General features: G+C 35.3%; 1 protein-coding gene across 1 annotated transcript; it reads right to left on the bottom strand.

Annotated features, from left to right (window-relative positions):
- Positions 1-1,433: 1,433 nt before the first annotated feature.
- On the bottom strand, positions 1,434-2,344 carry LOC150106753 (ankyrin repeat domain-containing protein 61-like). The gene is made up of 2 exons (XM_090393472.1): positions 2,102-2,344; positions 1,434-2,003 (listed from the first exon to the last, which is right to left on the bottom strand). The coding sequence occupies exons 1-2, from the start codon at positions 2,342-2,344 to the stop codon at positions 1,434-1,436; spliced, it is 813 nt and encodes a 270-aa protein (XP_090249598.1).
- Positions 2,345-26,598: the final 24,254 nt, after the last annotated feature.

Below are 26,598 nucleotides of genomic sequence, written 5' to 3'. Positions count from 1 at the left end.
ACAACCTGTGAAAGTAATTATCCAACATTCAGACTAAAAGTTGTAATTCTAATGTTTAAATGATTTCATCATTTCAGTAAATTATAATCTTAATTTATTATTATGATAATAAAAAAATGAAAAAAATCCCTGATTACTTAGGTAAAACAGTGTAGTTTGTATCTGAAGATTGGATGAGAATGATAACATGCATTTGTTCTGTATTAATCTACTCTATTATACAAAAACGTTGAGAACGTATATATAATAAAAACATAAGATTTTTTTCTTGATGAAGAACCAGAAAAATCAACTTTCCTTAAACTGTATGAACCCAAAACTCAAGATTCATAATTCCGACTTAAAAGTAAACAAAATAAAAATAGAACCTCGATATCACGACCGTCGTATTCTTAACTGAAGGAAATAAAGTTTATCACCTCGGCCCCAAAAAACAATACTGATTAATTATACTGAACTGAAATATACAGTAACCACAGAGTTCATGATAGCCCTACTACCTGTTTTAGTCTTCAGTTTAGAGTCTTCAAATATCGCAATGTCTTTCATCGATAATATTTATCTTATCACTAGCGATTCCTTCACTGAAATATTGAAGGAACACAGTGGTGTAATATTATTATTATTATTGCCCCACCTTATTATTGGAACCTTCTGATTTTACATCATTGGATTTCCAAATATCGTAGGAAGTATCCTCAGGTTTCCACGGGACTTTTATTCTGTAGTCTCTCACGTATGACACCAGCTAATTCATCTTGAAGCAAAGCCTTGATACACTAATCATTTATAAGCCAAAATATCAAATATCTTTCTCACCACATTCAAAGATCTATTTATTGCTCTAATTGACTTCGTCAGAAGTAATCAAATGGAATCTTACCACTTGACTCTCAATGTAAAACCTTATACTTAACTTGGACAATACCAAAGATTTTTTTATTATTATTATTGGCATCGTTTGCCTAATTAGATATAGTTTAAAATAATTGTATCGTCGGCTGACAATTTAAGACAGCTCGTCATCATGATACATTCACTAAGAAAAACGAATAACTCTTCGTTGGAAGAAATTTTCTGAAAATAATTGGGATAAACAAAATTATGCACCAGAGAATCATTTCTTAGTGATCTGTATATCATTGATCATATTAGACACAGCAAGTTTCTCTTGAGTAGTGCTACCATCTACTGAAATAAACTGACAGTGTAAAATCAATTTCTTATAATAAATCGTACAACTATCTATTCTTTAGTTTTGCTACGTAAGAAATATTTTTAAGCTTAACATTCAGAGAATATTAAGATATTAACTGATTAAATGTCAGATCAAAACGACACACTATCGTGAAAAGAAATTTTTATTTTAAAAATGATCAACAAATTTAGTTGCAAAGTGTAGAATTGCAATGAGTGTGTTGGTGAGATATTTTTTAATAGTCGAAATCGTCTTCTTCTTCTAGTTTCAGTTTCTTCTTCATAATTTCGGGGTATTTTAAAGAATCCACAGCTTCTGTAAGTTTTCCTTTTAAGACTGTCCTAATCGTTCGTCGACACAAATCAAACAGTCGGGGTGGGTTGGAGAGCTTTTCTAAAATCAATTGACGTCGCTCATCATCCTGAATCTCCGAAAGACTTTTAGGACTTTTCAAACAGTCATGGCTGAAATTTGGATGAACAGTCCAAAGGAGCTCGAGCAATCGTTTGTTTCCCCATCTCACTAGTTTATATACGGGACACATGCATTTCCCAGCACATTTTGATAAGTCACATTCAGCTAGGATTAATTTCCTTACTACACTGTCCAGAGAAGTTAAGACCGCATAAAAGAACGGTGTTTCAACTGAACATGATATGCAATTGACATCGCTTCCACGTTCTATTAACAAGGTAATAATTGCAAGTTTTTCTGATGGTGAAGATTCCAGCTTCATTCTATCTCTAACCGCCTCAAGTATGGCACAGTGCAATGGTGTATGTCCAATCCCAACATTATAATTTACCTACAAGAAGTAAAAAAAAAAGTGTTAAAGAAATAATGTTGTCGAAAACGTACATAAACGATAAGCACTCAGTACAAAACAAAAACAAACATGCTTACTTTAGCTCCAGCATCTAGCAACATAGTAACGATGTCCAACTGGGAATGAGAACTCAATGTCGCTGCAGTCAAAGCACTGTGTCTCTTTTTATCTACCAAGTTGACATCCGCCCCCTTTTCAATCAGATACTTCACACACAGTGCAGAATAGCTCAACCGACAGGCACATATGAGGGCAGAACTTTGATCATTGGGATTTCTTTTGTTTACATCACAACCAGCTTCGAACAGTAAGGTGAGCATCTCTGTATGGAGAAACGTTTTGATGATCGGACTGCAACATAAGGAAATTACTTTATTAAAATCATTCCTAAATTTTATATTACAGTAGTCTGATACTCACCAATATTCCAGGGATTCTTCCTTATAGCATAAGTTAAAACTGTTTGTTCCAAAAATATCATGTTTGGATCTGCTCCTGAATCCAGCATTTGTTTCACAGTTCTGATGTCGCCACTCATGATTGTCCTAAAAAATTGCTCTTTGTGGATTCCAAAGAGAGCAATAGTGGTTTTCTCCTAATAGGATATAAGAAATTTACGAAATTAGTGACAGCAAAAATCTAAAGCATTCAGGCAATTATTTTTTTTAACATTAAATGGTTAATTAATTAGATTCGAGTTTATGTTATGTGTTTCATGCTTTCAGCGCAGTATTTCAGAGATTCCGCTTTTTTTTAAAACGGTGAATAGATTTCTCTGAAATACCGCGATCAACTCAAATCAAAAAAATAAAAATAAAACAATAAAAAGAGTATAAATCAAGATAAAGCAATGAACCTTATCTGAAATTGAATTAACTAGTGATTAATGTAGTGTAATTTAAAGACGGCTCTTCTTAATTTAAAGAATTAACAAGAGGCCTTGTTAATTCTTCAAATTAAAAACATTTATTAATCGGAACTTTCCATTACGAAATTCTATGAAAAGCTAACAGAAGAAAATTAATTTAATACGGAAGTAGAAAATATAATAGCAGAAGCCGAAAAACATGAAAATGCAATCAGTGCGTGGGAAACATTTAAATTAAATATCAATTAAAGAGAGAACCTGGAAGATCTTAAAGAGTTATCTAGCCTATACTACTCAGACAGAACAAACAAACAAGTAAAAACAGAAATAAATCGATTAAAAAATAAAAGAAAATAGAAAGTGGACTCGCCGAACTATATATATATTTACTATATTCGGCATGAAACACTTTGAGTTTCTTATTCAGCTATGAAAAATATGGGATGTAATATCCCTTAACTTAAATAAGTTCGTGTCGCCGAATTGAAGCCTTTGGCTCTTCATATAATTAATAATTTATTAGGACACCTTCTCGGCAATTCTCATAGTAGGGTATAGGGAAGTTCTGTTTGCTACAAACTTAGTATTTCTAGGTCTACCTACTCACTGATGAGAACTCAATAAAGGTTGAAACCGGTCTGGGTAGTGACCTTCTCTCACTCGCAATGTAGAACAGTAATACAGCTCCAATGAGCTGGGTTTCACATTATGGGGAAATATCAAGAATAGTGATCAGAGCTTGCTCCACCCTTACCATGAGTTGCCTCAATGTTGCACTCCCTAAAGGGTCAGTTGTAACACTATCCAGGTATCTGCTTACGCTTGGACTCGCCAAACTTTATATATTTACTATATTCGGCATGAAATTCTTTGAGTTTCCTATTCGGCTATGAAACAATATGGGATGTAATATCCCTTAACTTAAATAGAAAGTTCATGGCTACGTGCGCATTATAAAGCTCGTAGAAAATGAAGGCAAAGCATCCACTGCCTGGCTGTTCTAAAGAGACAGCAACGAAAGAAGAAGGATAAATGCTGTGCATTATGAAGGAGAAACATTGCAAGATGCAGACTTACTGAAAGTATCTCACAAACACTTTACAGCTGTATTCACAGAAAAAGAGAGGGACACCATCGAACGAAATAAATTCGTATCATTTTGACCCAAAATAACTTCAATGGAGGCTAAAGAGATGGATGCCTCCATTACAATATCGGAATTGAAGAATACAATAAAGCCTCTTCCAAAAGGAAAATTACCACACAGAGCAGGTGGTTTAACTGCTGGATTCTACAAAAGATATTTTCAAAAGTGTGAAAACTTGTTTATGAGAATGATTAAAAAGGCAAACCCAGAAAACTTCAACAGTGAATACATCACCTTAATACCAAACGTTTCCGATCCATAAAAACTGAAGGATATAAAAAATGGAGAAATATGACATTATTAAATGAAGATTATAAAATAATTTCAAAAATTCTCCCAAACAGTATACAGAGATTTCTACAGAAACTTGTACCCCAAGAATCAAGCATGCGCAGTTAAACGAAGTATAACAGATACCATAACACATCTTGTATATATCTTATGTACACATCTTTTAACAGATACCATAACACATGATGTATATACGAATGCTATCAATTGACCAACAAACAATGCATTGCTAAGTCTAGACATCGAAAGAGCTTTTGACACATTGAGCCATGAATACATCCTTGAAGTAATAAAAGAAATAGGATTGGGAGAACTGGTTAAAAATATTTTATGAAAATAGAGAAAGTCGTATAATCATGAATGAAAAAACTTTCCGCACCTGTCCAAATCAATTTTTATTGTTCCGTGCGACAAGGTGACCTCTCTCTCTCTCTCTCTCTCTCTCTCTCTCTCTCTCTCTCTCTCTCTCTCTATGTCCCTCTTTGTATTAGCACTTCAGCCACTACATAGAGCAATAAGCACATTCAACGAACAAATATTCATGGAGAAAGTGAAGCAAAATTGCTAGCTTATACCGATGAAATAACACTCACTCTGGAAAATGAAAAATCCATGGCGTGAACAATAAGAATATTGGACTCCTATGGAAAGGCCTCAGCTCTTAGAATGAACGTGGCGAAGTCTTACTGTTTTGTGGTCGGCGACTAGAAAAAGGAATCTAAAATACCTGCCGGAATATTGATGAAAAAACTATTTATCAATATTAGGAATAAAAATTGTACCCCCAGAAACATATGTGGATCGATGGAAACAGCTGTATGAAACCATATTTAAAAAAATAAAAAATTAATAATATCTGAAATAGACACCTTTCTGTAAGAGGCAAACCTAGGATTTGCAATATGTACTTAGCCGCTCGATTGTGGTACAAAATACATAACATTCCATAGCAAAGGACAACGGGCAGATAAAATTCATAGGTTCTTTTTTCGACGCATATATATGGGATTCACAATATGAACCAATGCATCGTATAACCCTCTTCCACGAAACAGAAGCTGGAGGTCTCGGTCTTGTTAATATGCACCTAGAAACATTAATAATCAAAGCCTTAACTGCAGTAAAAGCACATAATAAATCATACCACGGATATGCAATTGCTTTTCTACAAAAGTGCCTTCATGACAAAGTCTTCAGCTCTCTTCCTTCGATCAAAATAAACCACCAAGAATATTTAATAAAATGGTTGAAGGATACTGATTTATAGAAATAAATTACGTCATTGAGAAGTCACTACATACCAAATCAAGGGCAATATATGCAATGCTATCTAGAACCATTTTCATAATAACTCACCATCGAGAACAAATCAAACTAAGCTCAGTCTTAAACAATGTATTTCGTCTTCCAATAAGTCCATTCTATAAAACAGCTTTCTTTAAAGTTCATCATGCATGTTTGCTAACCAAAATGTGGTTTGTGGCAAAAAGGAATACCGTTGGATGATCTTGCAACCTGTCAATTCTGTAAACAGCCAGAAACATTTACCACATGATGATTTATTGTAAAAAAGCAGAAGAAATCTCTAGTCCTGTAAAACAATGGATGCCCCAGAATCAAATAATAAATGAAAATCTAATATTTTGGCTAAACGAGAAAACATTAAGCAGAGTACAAACAATTATAATTATTATAACTATGTTTACTATTTGCACATACAGGTGTGACCATGTGTGACAGAATAAGCGGTGCAAATCTACAACAAAGTTCCAGAGATACCTTCAAGATGTGATCAGGAACTCCATCCTTTTGAAAAAAAAGATGAACGTAGAGGAATCGGAGTCCTTAGGAATTCAATTTGCATCAAATTACACAAGACTACCTTTCAGATAGCAAAACAGAAAGAACCTTGTGTGTGTGTGTGTGTGTGTGTGAGAGAGAGAGAGAGAGACAGAGAGAGAGAGAGAGAGAGCAGTTAATAAGATAATTTCTGGAATGCAAAATGAACTTGAAGAAATCAAAAAGTGTAGTCAAATAACTCTTTAAAAGAGCTAACAGTTAAACAGTGAATAACAGTAAAACAAAGTTATTAAGAGTTAAAACAATGAATGTAACTAATAATGTAATTAATATCATGTAACTATTCACTGTTAATGACTGAGTACCAAATTCTAATAGTCATTAACAAATAGTAATATCCTTAAGGAAGTTAAAGCATATGTAAATATATGATGGATTTATTTTTACTACTATGCATTTTGTTGTTGACTTAATAAAATATACCCAATGGAACTGGTGCATGCATATTCTGCGCTACGCCGCACGAAGATAGGCTTATGGTTCAAGTCTAGTCACCGCCTGTGGGAACGTTTTCTAAGGCTTTCTTTTCATCCCATAAACTGAAGAAAATCGACAGTAGAACCACATTATTTCAGAGAGTAACTTATCATGTCAGAATTAGGTACTAAGAGAAGGCAGCACTTGTTTGCCGGTCTCTTCATCGGTGGCTGCCTATAATTAGTGACAGAGATGGGCCAGCTATTTCTGATTATGGGGTAAAGGCCTCGCCTACTCCATATAAGGGAATAAAAGGTATTAGTTTATGATAATTATTATTATTATACAAACACCTCCTGGACCCATCAAGGGAGGCTATAGAAAGATGCATTCTAACAGAGATAATGTTTACCATACCTTATCTTAAATTGGTTCAATGTTTGCGTACTCACCATCTCATTTGGCAATAAATTCCACTCACCAACGCTTTCCATGGAAAAAGGTCATGCTGCACTCTCTTATGCACCACACCTTTATACACCTTTCAAGAATAATCCCTTACCTGTATCCCCTTTCTTCCTTCAACACTTTGAAAAATATCCTCGGTATCTATTTGATAAACACCCCTTAGCAATCTATATGTCTCAATCATATTTCCCCTCTTCCGCCTACTGACTGGCGTCTGTAATCTACATTCTCTCAACCTGGGTTAATAGTCAGTACTCCGCAATTCCGATATTGCTTTTGTTATTTGCCTCTGAATTTTTTTCACAGCTTGCTTCCCACCTAGGAACCCAGGTGACCAAATCGATGCGCAGTAGTCCAGATGTGATCTAATCAAAGCCTTATACAGCAGAATGACCACATCCTTATCTCTACTTGTCAGTGTTCTTCTTAGTATACTAGCATTTCTTTGCGCTGCTTTTATTATTTTGAAATATGTTCCTTGAACTTCAATTCTTTATCCATCAATATCCTAAGTTCACACGCTTCCTCCACCTCCCGTAATACGACGTCTCCAATATGATACGCAGCTTTACTTTTTTTTTTTTTTTTTGAGATCCGAAATGCAAACCCTTACATTTACTGGTGTTACATTGACATCCCCGCTTGTCTGTTCACATAGTCACTTCATTCAAATCGCTCTGAAGTAAAAGTGCATCTACATCATTCCTAATAACGTTTTTTTCGCAAACAGTTGAATATTAGCTTGTAGACCACTCGCAATATCGTTAACAAACATACTGAACAGCAGTGGCCCTGAAACAGAACCCTGTGGAACTCCTCTGGTAACTCTCCTCTTGAGAGACGTGGCATCTCTATACACAACCGTTTGATATCGACTTTCTAATCGATAGCTATTTCAATCAACCAACTGGTTTTTTTCCAGTGGCATTTTCCTTAACTTATATAGCAGTTTATTATGTGGTATCCTGTTAAATGCCTTTGTAAAATCCAGAAGTGTCACTGTATATGAATCACCCGTATCCAGAACGGTTGTCACCTTATTATAAAATGTAAGCAGGTTTGCAAAACAAGACTCCCTCTAACAAACGCATGCTGACCTCTATAAACATTTTTGTTCCTTGTCCACCCAATCTTGCATTCCATTCCTAACCAATCTCTCGAAGATCTTAACAACCGCTCCAGAAATGCAAACAGGTCTGTAATTTGAAACAACCGTTTTGCTTCAACCTTTATGCAATGGAACAATCTTGCCCTCTTTCCACTCATTAGAAATTGTTGAGGACACTCGACTCTCATTGAGCAACCGAATTATCGGAAGTGTCTGTTCCTTAGCGCATTCTTTCATAACACGTGGTGAAATTTCATGTAATCCAACAGACTTATTCACATCAATATGACTTAAGCCTCATTGACCTTCAAGGAACTAGGTTGAAGTATTGATTCCTCAGCTTCCTGTTTCCTTAGAATAGCCTCATTACCATCAGCATGAAAAACCTTAACAAAATGATCACTGAACAACTCCACAATGATTTCTTCCTTTGTCAATTTTGCTCCATCTCTATCCAGCACAGTTATCTTCCAATATTTTTTTCTTTTGCTAGATAACAGAAAAATTTTCTGAGGTTTTTCTCTGCCTGTTTCGCTAGTCTTCTCTCATACTCATACATAATTTCGTTTTTTTTTTAGTATACTTTTGTCAGTCTTCTTTCCTGCACTTTATATATTTCATGCAACTGATCACATCTTCAAAATTCATATTTTCTCCATAATCATCTCTTCTTCTGCAATTCCCGCTTGATTGCCCTATTCACCCATTTAACACCTGTTGATTTAGGTACACAGTCTGTTATTGCCCACGCCATATTAATTTCTTTTCCTTCAAGTTGTTTTCTGAGTATTCCATAAACTCTTGCCCTACAGCTCCACAATGTGTCCCTTTTACTCTAGATGCCTCTGCATGCTTTATTATTATTATTATTATTATTATTATTATTATTATTATTATTATATAATATTACCTGAAATGCACAATCACAAAATTTACAATTTTGTTACTGAAGTGGTAAAAAGCTTGCATATAGATTACAAGCACATTGTTTGAATAAAAATATCTCACGCTACAGATCAATTTCAGATTAGTCAACTGAATATTTGCAACTTGCCTTCAACTCATATGAAATAGCCGATAAATACGTCATACATTCACCCGGTAGATGCTGTTAATTCATTTGTGTGGGGGAGGGGAAGTATACTTCTGAAAATGTAAACATTAATTATAATGAGGTGTCTAGAAATTATCCAACTTGTCCAAAATTTCACTGAAAAAAAAAATTACTTCCCTAGAACGCTAACCCCCCCATTTTTAATGTCTTACTAAGTCAACAGGAGTTCCATAGTGATCAGAGATCAGATGCTGTATTGTTGCCTCAACTTTTCCATTGTGTGAGAATAGTAAAAACATTGTTCGTTTTTTTTTTTTTTTTTTTTCTGGAAGATAATTTGGTACGTCAGTTTTGGTTACTTGATCGGCACTTTATGTTACTCATTTTCTTTGTGTTTTCTTAAAGTTAAAATATTTGGTTTCAAGTTATTTTTATTAAATCAAAAAACATGATTTTGTTCAGTCTGCAGCTATTCGGCACAAATGAGTGTATTTGCGAAGTCCCAATTATAATAAATCTGATCGTGTAGAAGATATCGACTGGGGTGGTCGATACAGACAACTCAGAAAGTTTCGAAGATTATTTAATAAATAAGAGAGGATAAATAAAGTCTGCAACAACCATGTGCATGTGCAGATTTTATACGTATTTCTTGTGATTCAACTTCTGACTAGTTAAACATGAAATTATACTGGTCCAAAAGCAAAACTAATTCCGAGATATTCTAGCCAAAATTCTACAATAACACATCCATAACTCAGATAGTTATATTAAAAACTCTCAACATTTTATTGAAAAATTAAAAAACGTCCCTATCTCTGAAGATGATATACTTGCTAGCCTTGATGTTACTTCCCTGTTTACCACCATCCCAGTAGTTCAAGTCATGAACATCTTAGACAATTTGTTCCCAAGACATCACTTCGTTGTTTAGTCACTGTTTTATCTTCTAACTATTTCGTATGGAAGAAAACCATTTACAAACAATTAACCGGATTGGCCATGGGTAGTCCCCTCTCACCCTCTTGTGAGAGGGGACTACCTCTACTTATTTATGGAAGATCTTGAAACTAAAATCTTATCTCAGATTAACCCAAAACCTACAGCATGGTTCAGATATGTAGATGACATCTTTATCATATGGAACCACAAAAAGGACGAGCTGTTGGATTACCTAAACAAAATCAATTTGTTCTACCATACTATCAAATTTACACTAGATCATGAAAAGGAAAAACAACTACCATTCCTGGACATCATAATAAAGAAACAAGAAAATAACAGTGTCAACTTATCTGTTTATAGAAAACCTACAAATACTGGACTTTATCTACACTTCATCTCATCACACCACATCTCCCAAAAACTCAGCATTATTCATATGCTAAAGAAAAGCGCTACACAGTTTACTACAGACTGAAATGATCTACAAGAAGAATTGACTACAATATCAAACGACCTACTCTTAAATGGCTACCCTAGAAGACTCGTCAACAAGATTCTCTTCTCTGACATACCACAAAGACAACGTGATGTCACCCAATATATCACCACTATAACTATTCCCTACGTTGGTACCATTTCCAAAAAACTGGCTCTCCTCCTAAAACAATACAATATTAGAGTGACCTTCAAGCCGGTTGAAACTATTCAGAAATTTCTAAGATCACCGAAAGACTTCAATCCTTTCTAGAAGTATGCAGGAGTTCACAACATCCCTTGTTCCTGTGGTCTTAGTTACATTGGTCAGACGTCTAGAAGCTTCGAAACGAGTCAAAAGGAACACATCGTTTATATAAGAAATAAGAGACAACATATATCTGGCCTTTCTTCCCATTTCTCTACAACCAACCACATTATTCAATGGAATAAAAATTATATGCCTTATATAGAAGAAAACTACCGTTCCAGAATCTTCAAAGAAGCAGCTACAGACGCCCGTTCCACAAAAAACCTCAACAAGAACCAAGGTTTAATCCGACCTGATATATGGAAGACCTTAATCAGATCACTAAACACACAAGACATGAATTTCAGTGCCAACTACAAAATGTTTCTCAACAAGTAAATCATGTATCCGCGACAAAATAGTATTGTTTCACGCTCAATACTATTTTGTTATTGAATTAGAATTGCCAGTTAACTAACATCCAGCTTGTAATTTACTTTGCCTACCTTATTCGTACCCTGAAGATGTCGACAGCAATAGCCGGCGAAACTAGTTGGTGATTAAATAGTTTAACATTTGACCACTACTTCTAAATAAGAGTTAATTATTCATTAATCACAGTGGTCAAGAATTATAACAATTTCAATACATTATTTAATTTCTTCCGTCAGGACTAACCATAACTAATAGAATGGATGTTACGTCAATGGCATATAGGATATTCCGGGTTAACACCATTAAATCAAAAATATTCAACAACGAGTCTGTGAGATTTTTAGATAGTACAGATCTCAAAATATGTTTTTTTTTTTTATATATATTATTTTCCTTGTTTCTAGACCATCTAGAGCAGTGCTTCCCAAACTTTTCGATGTAAAGGCCTCCCCCCCTTGGAAAAATTAAAATATTTCACGGCCCACATCGAAAAAAAAATCGTATTACAGACATATATTATTATAATATTTGTTGTATTTATATTCAATACAAAACATACACAGGCAATATTGCAAAAATCAAATGCAAACATTACATTTTTAGCATCTTACATACACATTTAACACGGCATCCTTAGTCTTAAAACATTTTAAATTTGTTTTTATTATTTCACGTCCTCCTCAACAAAACGATTCCCGAAGGGCCGCGGCCCACAGTTTGTGAAGTGCTGATCTAGTGCAGTGGTTCTTAACCTGGGTGGTAGCACCCCCTAGGGGGGGGGGAGAAGGTGGGCTGTGAACACTGAGAGAGGCGGTAAGCGGATCTGATGGGGGTGGTTAGCGTTATAATACTACTAATATAATAATAAACATCGGTACTGTTGATAGGGTGTAGCATAGAGGCAGCCTGCCTCACGGCACGGCTTAAGGGCTCTCGTTCAGCCATATTATGGTAGGGCGCCGTCGCTATCCTAACAGGAATTGTTAGCGAGTGGGGAAAGAAGTTTTTCCAAGCTTAAGCTGACTAAAAATTATTTGCAAACAGCAATGTCCCAAGAAAGATTGGTTGGTTGGTTGGTTGGTTGGTCTAGCACTATATCGATAGAGGCAGACATAGCTTATAATTTAAATTTCGAAGAGATTATAAACAGTTTTATTGTGCAATATCCCTGTAGAGCAAACATTTAATTAATATTATTATGTAATCGTTTTGCATTAATGTTTCTCTTGTAATAAAAACAAAATAGCAATTGAGATTTTCTTATATTTTTGTCTTGTAATCCATCAGGGGCGATATTTAATTGTTTTGCCTCAGGGCGCGATCTAATCTGACGACGGCCCTGATAAACTTGATATAATAAACTTAATATAAAAAACATCAGACTTCGTTTGTCTAACATTGAACCTGACATCGAAAAATTAGCAGGATCTCATCAGGTTCATGGTAACCATTAATGATTGGCTTATTAAATGCAGTAAGTTTACATCGTTTTTGAGTAAAAATCAATTTTTACTCAAAGAATTTTTAAGTAACTATCAGTTCAAATATGTTGATTTGAACATATCAACATATTTGTTGATATGTTCAACAAATGAACATATCAACATATTAAAAATATTTAATTTTTAAGTAACTATCAGTTCAGATATGTTGATGGTAATTTAGGTTTGCATAATAATATATAAAATTATCTTATTGAGTCATTAATCGAGTGCAAAAATGAGTAGCGGGCACCAGGCCAATAAATAATTGAAAGAGAGCGCCAGGCATAAAAAAAAAAAAACTAAGAACCACCAGGGGCGCGTCGGAAACATGTGCAATGTGTGCGACGCACACAGGCGCCAGGATAGTAAATGCTCCAAAGATTTGATATGATATTTTAAATAAAGTGAATTTTGTAAGCAAAATACCGCAGACTTCATCTATGAATCTCCAACTTAACTTGCTTTAGATGCATTGAATGATCTAAATCAAAATAGGTCTGATGAAACTTTCAAAGAAATTGTAGAAAGCTCAAAATTAATTGCAGCAAAATTTGACGCAGAATCTGTATTTTGTAGTAGCAGACCACTAAGGCGACGTAAAAAGACAACACAATTTGATTACGAACATGAAAACGTAAATATAGTAAATCCTGAAATTTCATTTAAAGTAATTTTTTTCTCTCTGCATAATAGATCAAACATTACAATCTTTGCAGGAAGGATTTACTTTATTAAAAGAACATATGATTTCATTTCAGTTTTTGTATTTGTTAAGTACTTCACGAAATAGAGAATATTTAATATCTTGTTGTAAAAAGTTACGACAAAAATTAACACACAAGAATCATTCAGATATTGACACAGACCATTCATGCGAAGAAATTTTACACTGTCAGCCATTTACTTCTAATTTTAAAAACGATATACATCAGATAATTCAGTATATTTATTCAAACGACTTGACCACAGTTTATCCAAACTTTACAATTGCTCTTCAGATTCTTTTGTCATTACCGGTATCTGTAGCATCTGCGGAAAACGATCCTTTTCTAAACTTAAAATTATTAAAAAATACTTGAGCTCCGCAATGGTATAAGACAAACTTTCAAATCTTGATATTATATCAATAGAGTCAGATATTTTGGATCCACTTGATATACATGATATTATTCGAGAATTTTCATTAATGAAAACTATAAAAGTTCAATTCACTAAGTGATTTTTCTTTCTGTTTAAATATTTATTTAACTATTTCTTTACCCAATAATGTTTAATATGGTCCTATTTTATATACTTGTAAGTTACTATTTATTAATTTATTTTATCATTTTTTTTCAAATTATTTTTGTTGCTTTTGTACCCTTTTGTATTTTATTGTTTTTTATAAATTTTTTTGTAATTTCTGCTTTTTGTTCAATAAACGTTTAATTAATATATTTCGTATTTCATTTTTACTCACTGATACGTTTTTATAAAGTGATTTTTTATTGGGGGTAGGGGTATAGGGGGGGCCAACTAAAGTTTTGCGCACAGGCTACTGGCGCGCCCCTGAGAACCACTGATCTAGAAGAAGTTAGTCTAGAAAAATGCAATCATCTGAATATCCGCAACACTGGGGTTTGAAGGAAAGAGAAAGTGAAAAATAATTTCTGTTACTAACAAGATAAGACCTTCTGCTGTATGAACTTTTATAGGCCTAAGGTAAACACCCTTCCCCACTCAATTGCCACAATGAAAAATAGGATTAGCCAAAGTGACCAACACCGTACCCCCAGGCAGGATGACCTAAATTTCAAGGTCCCTCAGATTAAAGAAAGGAAACTCCTGCAGTGCCATTTCACACTCCTGCCACTAAAAATCTTTAACTCTCTTAACGGAGCCCTCAAAAATGAGAAAGTGGAAGCAACCTTTAATAGGATTAAGACGAATTCCTGGAATTACACATGACAGTGAAAATTGCTTACTTTAACTTAGATAAGTTCAGACTAGCTTGCTCAATGTATATGTATATCTATTATTATTAGATAACTATTCTCATTGATAAAAAAGACTGTTATAGAGAATAATAATTATTAGGTTTTTGTCATTAAACGGTTATTTTAAAATTATATAATACTCAAGAAAAGCCATGTCTACTGACAGTAATATATCATGAATATAACAAATAAATATCTAATATATTTATAAATATATTACAAAGAGAAGTCTCCGAAATGTTCTGGAGACTGCAAAAAATAGTTTCGAATGGAGCAGAGTACTGTAAAGAAACCAAAGATGATAAAAGTGAGGGGAAAACGGAAGGTAAACATATTTTGGAGTATTTACTTTAAAAGATTGCTAAATGAAACAAGAAATGGCAGAACGATATTTGAAAGTATTCAAGAGAAATATAATTAAAAGTACATAACAATAGTTCAGGTAGTAGAAGCTATCAAAAACCAGAAGTGGGGAACAGTAGCACACTCAGGGTTTAATCTTGGGGGGGGGGGGTTGATTAAGCAATTTGAGAATACACACCACGCATCGCATACGACCTACGACTGAGCATATGCAATGATCGCTAATTCATAAGTAATATAGAAATAGAAGACACGACACAACGTCAATAAAAAATAATTAATTTTATTAATTGGGAGAAAATTTTTGGAAATATTTCTAGGTTTTTTTTTTTTTTCCTTTTTCTTTGAGGGACCAAGGCCCTTTGTCCTCCCCCCTCCTCTGGGTGCGCCAGTGGTGTGGAAAGGCTACTCGATTAGACATTCAATCAGAAATGTTCAAATATGGATTTGGAAAAGTTTTACAGTCGAAGCTCTTAATAACTAACAAGTCATAAGATATTGAATTACAGATGATCAGAGTAAAGCTTTCATAGTACTTCTATAAAAAGGGAAATAAAATTGAATTAGAGAATTACAGAAGAATATACTAAGTATTCCAGATAGAATTATGTAAGCATGCTTACGAGTAGGGAGACAATAGGAAAAACGGTGAGAAGGAAACCTGCACAAGAACAAGATTGGTTCATAACCATTTAGGGGTTATGAAGATAATCATATTCTGACTTTAAGACAAATTGTTAAGAAATTATGTAAATATAACAAGTATCTGTATTTAAATTGTATTCCAGTGTTGCATATCCGGGAAACGTATACGAAAAGGTGCCAAGAAAAAAAGTTGCTCAAAACACTGTAATTATATGGTATAAAGTAGACGTTACAACAAGTAATACATCGTTATATACTTTCAAGTGAGTAGTTAGAAGTGAAGAAATACAGAATCATGGTTTAATGTAAAATCATGTGTAAGACTAGGTTGCATATTATCTATGTGGATCGCATTATGAATAAAATTGGCATTAAACTGAAACTGCTAAACTAATCCAGTACCTGTCTGTAGCATTCCGTAACGAAACTGAATATCCGTTCTAATAAAATTGCCAGGAGAACCAACAACAGTAAAATAGACACGACATGGAATACAATAGCTCCATACAGAATTTGTAAAGAAAACAGCATATTTGAGCTATTTAGACACTTTTTAGTAGTGCAGAATATATAATAATGAAATAGACAATAGAATGTATGAAAAAAAAAAAAAAGGAAAAATTAGAAAAACATTAAACTTTAGATATATCACTAGTAAAGGATATAACTAATCTAATTTAATATATATATATATATATATATATATATATATATATATATATATATATATATATATATATATATATATATATATATATATATATATATATATATATATATATATATATATATATATATATATATATATATATATATATATATATATATATATATAGTATAAAAGTTTCCATCATTAAAATATTTACTTACTTGATAATCCAGTGATGATGATGATGACATATTTCTTGTACCGTTTGTATATATTAGAAGTGTACCCGACGATTCTATGAACGCGAACAAATCAATAAGACTGTAGCTAAACAATAAAAAATAGTCTTGATCTCAGAAACTATAACGAATGTTGTTATGAAGAGCTTATCAGCTTAATCCTAAAAAAGCAATGCGAATACCTACTAAATTTATTGGAACCAGTATATACAGGACCGTCGCCAGATTAAACCGCATCCTGAGGCAAACAGTTAAATATCCCCCCTGATGGATTATAAGACAAAAATATAAGAAAATCTCCAATTGCTATATTGCTTTTATTGCAAGAGAAACAATATCATTATATAATAATATTAATTTAATTAAATTAAGAGAAACAAAAGGATTACATAATAATATTAATTAAATGTTTGTTCTATGGGGATATCGAACAATAAAACTGTTTAGAAGCTCTTCTAAATTTAAATTATCAGCTATGTCGCCTCTATCGATATAGTTGCTAGACCAACCAATCTTTCTTGGGTCATTGCTGTTCGCAAATAATTTTTTAATCAGTTTAAGCTTGGAAAAACTTCTTTCCACACTTACGACACAGTGCTGCTAGCGTCATTCGTCCTCCTAAGTGCAACAAGATGGATTTTTATTATTTTTTCTAGAAAATAAGAGAATTGTATAGGATTGTTGATGATAAAATAAAACATTACAAACAAATATAAATAAATTAATAAACATATTTACATATCGAGAAAATTTGGGGGTGGTGCAGTTCCGCAGTGGCTATGCACGAGCCGCCCCTGCTCCTCAAACGCAGAGTAAATGCACCTGCTGTAAATTTTAATTAAATTATAACAAATTGGCAATTATTAAAAGTTAGTTTATTTGAAAAATCAATAATTTTATGGCTCCAAAATTCATTTACTATCACAAATACTATCAATACAAGCAAAATAAGATTGCTTTTTAAAACCATGAAAATCCACGAACATAAAAAAGAGTATAGCAATTTTCAATATCATTATAGTTTAGAAAAAGTCGGATTCGACTTGGTAAAAAACACCATAAGTTAGGAGTGCGTTTCGTGATCTTTTATTTAAAGATTTTCGTAGAGTTTTAATTATTTTCTGGGAGAAATTAGGCGCCGTTTGTACAGGAAATGATTTCCACAAGAAATTATTTGAACTGCGTGCAATGGTGTTTTCGTTGCTTTGCATAAACATTATTTTCATAAAAATGCAACAATCATTTTTATTATAAAGAAATCGTTAGATTCCTTTATAATAATGAGAAATATATTTTTTAATTTTTACTAAAATTTTAATTTTTGTCACAGAGGGTAATTAATTTTTTCACATGACGAGTACACTTGTCGTAACCCAAAAAAGTGATCATTTCTAAAAAAATGACTAGTATACTCTTCGAACAAATTAAAAGTTAAAAGATTAAAAGAAAGAAAGAAAATAATGTATTACTATTATCTTACATCTAAGTAATTATCATATAATCTTACATCGCGTCTTGTAGAATTGAGAACTGCGAAATCACAAACACGTAACTATGGTAAATATAATTTTTTTTTGGATTATAGAACACGTGTCATGTCTTAACATAAGTTAATTTTCATTTTCACTGTTAAAATGTAAACCTACTGTTTAAAACGAAAGTATTCGTGCTTTCATATTCTCAAAATCAAAAATAAAGCCATTGCAGTCTAATTTCTGACCAAATTTCATGTTCGATTGAAATCATGGCAAGACCTTCCAATCGAGTTTCGGCCATTGTAGAACGTAAATAAGTTTGAATACGCTTTAGTTTTGAAAGACGACGCTCGCCGCTTGGGAAAAAACAGAGTCCGCATTTAAAGTATCGTTGAAGATTACTTCAGGACCGACTGCATTCCGTGGACTCGCCCCAATGTAAAACACGAAAAATTCATTACATCAATGTTAACACTGCACTGCGGACTGGTCGAATTCTCAGTCGATTTCATATTACAAATAAGAAACAATGGAAATCGCACATGGAAGAAAGAATAACGTTAGACCATTGTCAGGCCGTACAAAATTTCAAATTAATTCAATCATTCTGAAAGTTTATATATAAGGTGTTCTGCTATTGTCACGTCGTCTGTGATATTAACACTGACAGTGCGATATTAAACGCAACATAATACTACATTATTTTAAATGATTATGATTTTTAAAAAATATACAGTACAATGAAGTTTTATTACGTAAAAATTTAACTAACGACTTCCTGAAGTCTGGTTTCAACAGAGAAGGAATAAATGACTTTTTTATGATGTATTTTTCGTATAGTTTAGGCCAATTTTGCTTCCCCCACAAACTTATCACCCATGCAAATGCACGCGTAGCCCAGTCGGGAGAGCCGGCCCTCTACTCATTTTCCAAGGATGGTCCCTAGTTCTTCCATCAACAGAACTGTTCTGAAAAATTTCCTGAATTAATCTTGTAAAAACCATTCAGTAATTTGTGTGTCTCATCTCAATCATGCCACCCATTTCTGCCTGTCAATCAGTTTCTGTAGCCCACAAATCTTCAATCTGTTCTCGTAAGGTTCATTCCATTGATCTAATGCCATCTTTGTCACTTGCCACTCTACCACCTCATCGTCATCATCATGATCAAGGACCCGAGTGCACAGACTTGCGCGCAGTAGTCAAGATGGGATCTTATCCAGGCTTGATAAAGAACAAAAACCTGCTTGTCTGTTCATCAGAGTATTCTTCAGTAACCCAGTGATCTGAAGAGCTGCTTTAGCAACTTTGGCTATGTTCCCCCTGAACTTTAACTTCCCTATTCCGTAACAGTCCCAAGTCTTCGTCAATTTCCTGAGGTACAGTTCCACCAATGTGGTATACAGCTGGTAATCTGTCATTCCAAAATGCATCACCTTACACTTTGCCACATTGAACTGACATGCATTCTGCACTGTATGTAAAACCCCGATGTACAATCAGCCACAGTTGATTTCACGAGGGTAATCAGATTACCCAATAGAAATTCTTAGCAACGTCCGATTAGCGTTATACATTGTCTTCATACTTGGCTGTACTACATAGTTCGCTTCTCTTTTTCCTAGAAAAAGAGTTGTCAGTATCATGTTTTCAAGATGTCGTATATATGTTTAAAATATGTGATATAGCTAACATCATCTGTTTGTCTATAATTGTAAGTCCTTCACCCTTTTTTTAGTTTTTATATGGGATTGAGAATATTGAGAAACCGAACTCACGCAAATATGATGTTGAAAACTGTAACAAAATTTTCAGTGCTCTTGTGGAGAGCGCTGAGTGTTCGGCTTGGACAAAAATCTAAAATAACTCAAGAGCTATTTGAGAGAATTTCATTTTTACAGTACGATCCGTTGACAAGGTAACTAATGGTTCTTCTTCATGTAACGAAAATTCACAACTCGGTATATTAACTGTGCCAAATGGAGTGCGTATCCAGTCATAACTGTGTGTATTTAAGGAAAGTAACTTGAAATCTTTTCTTCCAATATTGTTCATTGTTCTGTTTTAACGGTAATAATTCCCTCGACATTTTTATTCAGAGTAGCCAATTATACTCAGAACTGTGTCATGTGACATCTTTCACCGGCGAAACACTTGTAACCAGTTCGCGGAACACAAGTGTTCTGGAGAACACCGGTTAAGAAACACTGCTTTACTGTATTATTATTAAATAACTATTATAATTTACAGAAAGATATATCATTGTAATTTAGAGCATAATAATTATTAGATTTTTATCATTAAATTATTATTTTTAAATGAAGTAATACTCATTTACGTTAATAAAGTTAAGTAATGTGTGTGTGAATAAATAAAAATTTCTTTCACAAAAGAAAGAAATTTTTATTTATTCATACACACAAGAAAAAAGACTCCTGCATATTTCGACTGTAAAATTTTTACAGTCGAAGCTCTTCATAATTAAAAAGCCATAAGATATTGAATTTCAGATAATCAGAGTAAAGCTTTCATAGTACTTCGCTACAAAAAAGGGAAATAAAAGTGAATTAGAGAATTACAGAAGAATGTACTAAGTATTGCAGATAGAATTATGTAAGCATACTTAGGAAGACAATAGGAAAAAAGGGTGAGAAGGAAACTTGGAATAGATCAAGCTGGGTTCATAACCATTTAGGGATTATGAAGATAATCATATTTTGACTTTAAGACAAATTGTTAAGAAATTATGTAAATACAAGAATCTGTATTTAAATTGTATTCAACTTTTGCATATCCGGGAAACGCATACGAAAAGGTGTCAAGAAAAAAGTTGATCAAAACACTGTAATTATATTGTAAAAAGTAGACGATATAACAAGAAATACATAGTATGTACTTTGAAGTGAAGAAATACAGAAAGATATTTGATGTGAAATCATGTGCAAGAAAAGGATGCAAATTATCAATATGGATCGCATTATAAATGATAGCATTCCGTAAACTGACCTGAATAACTGCTCTAAGAAAATAGCCAAGAGAATCAGCAATAGAAAAATAGACACAGGTATGGAATACAACAGCGGCGTACAGAACTTTTTAAAAAACAGTAAAATATTTGAGCTATTTAGACACAATGTTTAGTGGTGCAGCAAATTTAATAATGAAATAGATAACAGAATAAGCAAAACTAGTAAAAATCAACAAAGTTTTTCTTTTTTTTTCTTTTTGAAAAATAAGGACATATCTGTTTATCATGGACCGTCACGTTTTTGCGCCTATTGACGGTATGATGAAAATTGACCAATACATAAACATATTGGAGAAAAGACTGGTCCCACACATCCAGAAAGACGAAGAATTCATCTTCCAATAGGATCTCGTTCCCTGCTGCACTTCAAAAATAAAAATCGAAAGAGTTCCTCAAAAATCACAACATCCAATTGCTTCAGTGGTCTGGTAACTCTCGTGACATTAACCCAATAGAAAATTTGTGAGCCACAGTGAAAAAGAGACTTGGGAAATTAAATTAATACCATTATAAAAGTATGGCTTCGAGATGCAGAAATAAGAAAAATGTGTTCTATGTTTATAGATCCATTCGAACTTATTAGGGACATAAGAGCACGTATAAATTATTAGGTAAAATCGAAGATTAATTTTTATGCTTATTTTTTGCTAAATTAATTTTTTTCTTTAAAATGTGAGTTTGCGATTAATTTATTCGCTACTATATATGTATCAGAGCAGAATATTCCCGGTGTGCGGTGCTCGTCCACAGAATATCAATATCACCGATGTTATATTTTTGCATTTATTCCGGTTAAAGATTTCCCTAATTGTTTCCGGACTTCGCTTGATTCCTAAAAGTAAACAGAATAGACTAATGATTCACGAAGAGGTCACTTTTCACGCGAAAACCTTGCATCGCATTCGTGTTAATAGCGAGGGTGTACATTCAAAATTCGTAACCTTTGAACTCCTTAATCAGATGTGCAGATGGCGCAGCGAGTCAAATTCTTAGCGTTCCGGTGGGTTTAAACTGCACAGCAGGGTAAGCTTTGAGACAATAACACCTAGTGACTGTGATTGGTTATTGCGTCAACCAATTTTATTGAACATTGTTATTTGTCATGAGTTGTTGTGTTTGCTTTCTGGGTTTCATCAGTTTTAGGTGCTTAAAGTGTGAACACTAAAGTGTGATAAAAGTTATACATTTATTTTCGATAAATGTATAACTTTTTTTATATAACATATTTACAATTTGAAACAGTGTTGGCAATCTACTGAATATCCCCGTTTTCTGCCAGACCTTTTGTGGATTGTATGACTAGTCAAGGGATGTAAGCCTCATCCTCCTCTTACAAATTTACAGAGCAAGCACAAAGATGCAAAAACTGAGTACATGAGACACTTCTCTAATCACAATTATAGTACAATGTTTAACTTGACGTGATGAGATCAAGACGTTTTTGTTGGCCTTTTATTATTCTCCAGAGAGAAAGGCGTTTGGAATAAACATGGATATTCTGACCGTAACCATTTAACGACAGTAGGGTTAAAATCATTTAACCACATGTTAATACATACATACATATATCTTCAAGGCCCACTCTTCCTAATTGGGTTGTGGGGGAAAAAGCTGCAAGAGGAACTTCCAATGGTCATGATCCTCTGCCACCAAGCTCAGGTGTTCTGGTGGGATTCCCAAACGTGTCCACCCAAGATTTTGGATATAATCTATCCAGCGAGTCCTTGGCCTTCCACCCTCTGGCTTGGGAAAGAGGGCCTGCTGAGGGAGCCTCTCTTGTGGCATTCTGACCATGTGCCCCTACCAGCATAACTGTGATCTCTCAACACAGAGAAGCAGCGGTTGAGTATTGAGGGTTTCCCGAATTGCAGAGCTTCTGACTCTGTTGAGTTTTGTCAGCCCCGCAACCCCTCGAAGGAACCTCATTTCAGCCGCTTGGATTCGTGTCCGCATTCTATCGGTCATTACCCAACTCTCATGACCATAGGTGAGGATGGGGACATAGACTGTATTGAAGACAGCCAGCTTTGCCTTCTGGCTTAACTCCCGTTTCAATACTACTGAACGGCCAAGCTCCCGCAATATTGAGCTTGTTAAGCCAATTCGAGTATCTAGCTCTACGTCCCATTTTCCATCATTCGTGAATATGGACCCAAGGTATTTAAACTTCTCCACCTGTCTCATTGGGACTCCACTTACATTTAGAGTGCACTGGGATGGTTGTCTTGAGATCACAAATGTTTCATTGGCCACACTGATCTTCATTCCAGCATCTGCACAAACAGCTACAAACCTATCCAGGGTCCGCTGGAGGTCATCTGTGGAAGAGCTAAGCAGAACTAGGTCATCTGCAAAAAGCAGACGTCCAATGCTACATTTTCCAATTCTGACACACTCACTGCCTCCGCTGTGCCTACCAATCCTGTCCATAAATATTATGAAAAGGAGGGGTGACAAAACACACCCTTGGCAGAGGCCAATGGAGACTGTGAAAGGTTCAGACTTTGTGCTGTTTACCTTGACACAAAACTCTGGGCATTCATACAGGGACTTGATGGTGCTAATAGTTGACCATCCACTCCATACTCCTGTACTACTTGCCAAAGCTTATCCCGAGGAACCCAGTCATATGCCTTCTCCAAGTCCACAAAACATGTGTAGACATTCTTGGCATATTCCCAAGATTTCTCAAAGACTTGCCTTAAAGTGAAGATTTGGTCAGTTGTGCTTCTACCAGGATGAAAGCCATGTTGTTCTTCCTGGTGAACTTTGACTCAACTATGCTCCTGCACTGTCTTTCCAAGCATTTAGCATACACTTTCCCAGGCAGGCTGAGCAGAGAGATGCCACGATAGTTACTGCAATCTTTCTGGTCTCCCTTTTTAAAGACTGGTATTATTATGCCTGTCTGCCATTGCTTTGGTGCTCGCCCAGATATCCAAGCAGCCTGACACACTCGAGTCAGCCAGAGAACACCGTCTCGATTTAAGGCTTTTAGCATTTCGGGCCGAATTTCATCATCGACAGCAGCCTTGCCCTATTTTAGCGATTTTATTGCTAAATGGACCTCTTCTGCTGTGAGACTAGTCATTGCCCCAATCTGCACCTCTTGGATGTCCACAACTGCTGGGCTACCTGGATTAAGAAGGCTCTCAAAGTATTCCCTCCATCTGTGGAGGATATCCTTCTCGGTTGTTAAAAGTGCACCATCAGAGGCTTTAATTACCCCTGTGCACGATTTCCTCCCTCGAAGGCGGCGGATGGTCTGCCAGAATACTTTGTTTGCATTTGCATAGGATGAATCTAATCTTTCTCCAAAGGATTCCCAAGCCTTCTGCTTTGCTGTCTTTACTGCCTTAGCAGCAGCTTTTCGTGCCTCAGCATACCGCAAACGCATCTCAGGTGACCTGACTCTAAGCCATGTTAGGTAGGACTCCTTTTTTTGCCCGGACAGTTTTTTGGACTTCTTGGTTCCACCAAGGTGTCCTTTTCTCACTGCCTGTTGCCACGCCAAGTCGCTTTCTGCCACACCATGAGAGTGCAGAGGCAGTGATAGCTGTTCTGAACAGCTTCTATTCCTCCTCAACATCTGCAGTATGCTTGGGAATCTCTTTGAACCCGGAGGAAATGTCATCTGCAAAATTCTTCCTCACATTCTCATTTTCCAATGCCTCCCATTTCACGCAGTATAGCTGCTTAGGCCTACCAGTGTTGATGCTAGCATCTGGTTTCTGAAGCCATAGAGTGCATACAACAAGGTGGTGGTCGGTTGACAGCTCTGCCCCTCTTCTCACATGAACGTCCAACACTGAGGAAAATAGGTCTGCTGAGACTATAAAGAAGTCAATCAGAGACCTTTGTTCTAGTGTATCCCTGTACCAGGTATACTTATGGACTTCTTGGTGCTGGAAGAAGGTATTCATTATGGACAAGCTATTAGTACAGCAGAAGTCCAATAATTTCAACCCATTCGCGTTAAGGTCAGGGGCACCGTTCCACCCAACCACACCCCTCCATGTCTAGTCATCTGTTCTAACATGTGCATTGAAGTCGCCCATTAGCAGGACTGATTCCATGTCTGCCACCCTGTCAAAAGCAGCATCCACTTCCTCTAGGAAGGCAGAGTATTCTGACTCCAGATTAGGTGCATGGGCTTGCACCACAGCCAAATCATGGTTTTTCATCTGAAGCCTTAACACACATACCCGTGTCCCCCAATGGGATCCACTCAGCAACACAGTCTGACAGCTGGGGGCTTGTGAGTATCCCCACACCTGCCTGAGCAGACATTGTCGGGCTCACACCAGAGTAGTAGAGCTTCCACCCCTTATCCAGGTCGACAGTTCCAGAGCCTCTCCTCTTGGTTGAAGAAAGCCCGACTAAATCTAGCTGGTAGTACTTGGCTTCCTCAACCAGTTCCAACTCCTTCACTCTCAGAGAAGATGTTCCAGTTGCCTAAAGCCATAGTCTGATGTCGTTGCCATTTCCGTCCTTTTGCAGAACCATTTGTTTGCGCTGCCCCTAAACACCTCTCCAAACGGGTAGCGGGCCCATTGATGAAGTTTCCTCTAGCAGAGTGCTGAGGAGTGGTGTCTAAGGGAGACTGTAACATATTTTTCGAACGGGTCCCTCTGCCTAAAACCAGAACGCGTCCCTTGGTAACCCGCGCGACGGACGATGCGGTATGAACATTTATTAATGGCCTGATCATGTTACAGTGTTTGATAATGTCCTGTTAGCACAAGACGAAATGACATAGAAAAATAGGAAAGATTCCCCTCGAATACTCTAATAGCATTCGAGGGAAGGAGCAAGAAGAGAAGGAAGAAAGAATCAAGGGAGGAAGAGGAGGGACCAGTCTACAGATAATATAACAGACATATATTACATAAAGTAAGGCATGGTCCAGCATCAGGTACCTCGGGTTTGCCACACCCGTACTCACTAAAGTGAGCCCCTGAGGAAACCACATGTTAAATCATTTTTAAATCTCAAGATGTTTGGAAAACAAAGAACTGATAATTTCATTGACAAACAAAGAAAATTGAAGTTACCCGTCATTATGAACAGGTAAAGAAAAATGGACATTTTAAAATGATTAATTGATGCTGTGCTATTTGCCTAAGCGCTTCCTTTGAGAGGTTATAATGTGTCTGTAGATTCAGCTAATCGAGGAAATTATATAAAAGTTTTAAATGTGCTCCGTGAGTATGATCCTCTTTTAAACTGTCACTCAAAGGATTCGACTGTACTTCAAAGAAATTCTTCCAGTACAAAATTATATCATTAGCGCTACACCTGATGTGGTTAAAGATGCTGTTTAAAAAAAGAAATTACTATCGTTACATTTCTGGCCATTATTCTGGATGAAGCTTCTGATGTCAAAATCGCCACTATCA

This window comes from Typopeltis vanoorti, chromosome 5, assembly GCF_054136105.1.
Source record: "Typopeltis vanoorti isolate ZY-2024b chromosome 5, IOZ_Tvanoo_1.0, whole genome shotgun sequence".
Classification (NCBI taxonomy): Eukaryota; Metazoa; Arthropoda; class Arachnida; order Uropygi; family Thelyphonidae; genus Typopeltis; species Typopeltis vanoorti.
Note: the sequence above shows the minus strand (reverse complement) of the source record. Positions and strands in the feature narration are given on the sequence as shown.

Excerpts from the sequence above, each read along its gene's own strand:
- LOC150106753 (XM_090393472.1), bottom strand. The coding sequence starts at position 2,344 with ATGCTCACCTTACTGTTCGAAGCTGGTTGTGATGTAAACAAAAGAAAT. Across the intron at positions 2,004-2,101 it reads TGCTAGATGCTGGAGCTAAA|GTAAATTATAATGTTGGGAT; the intron begins GTAAGCATGTTT and ends TACTTCTTGTAG.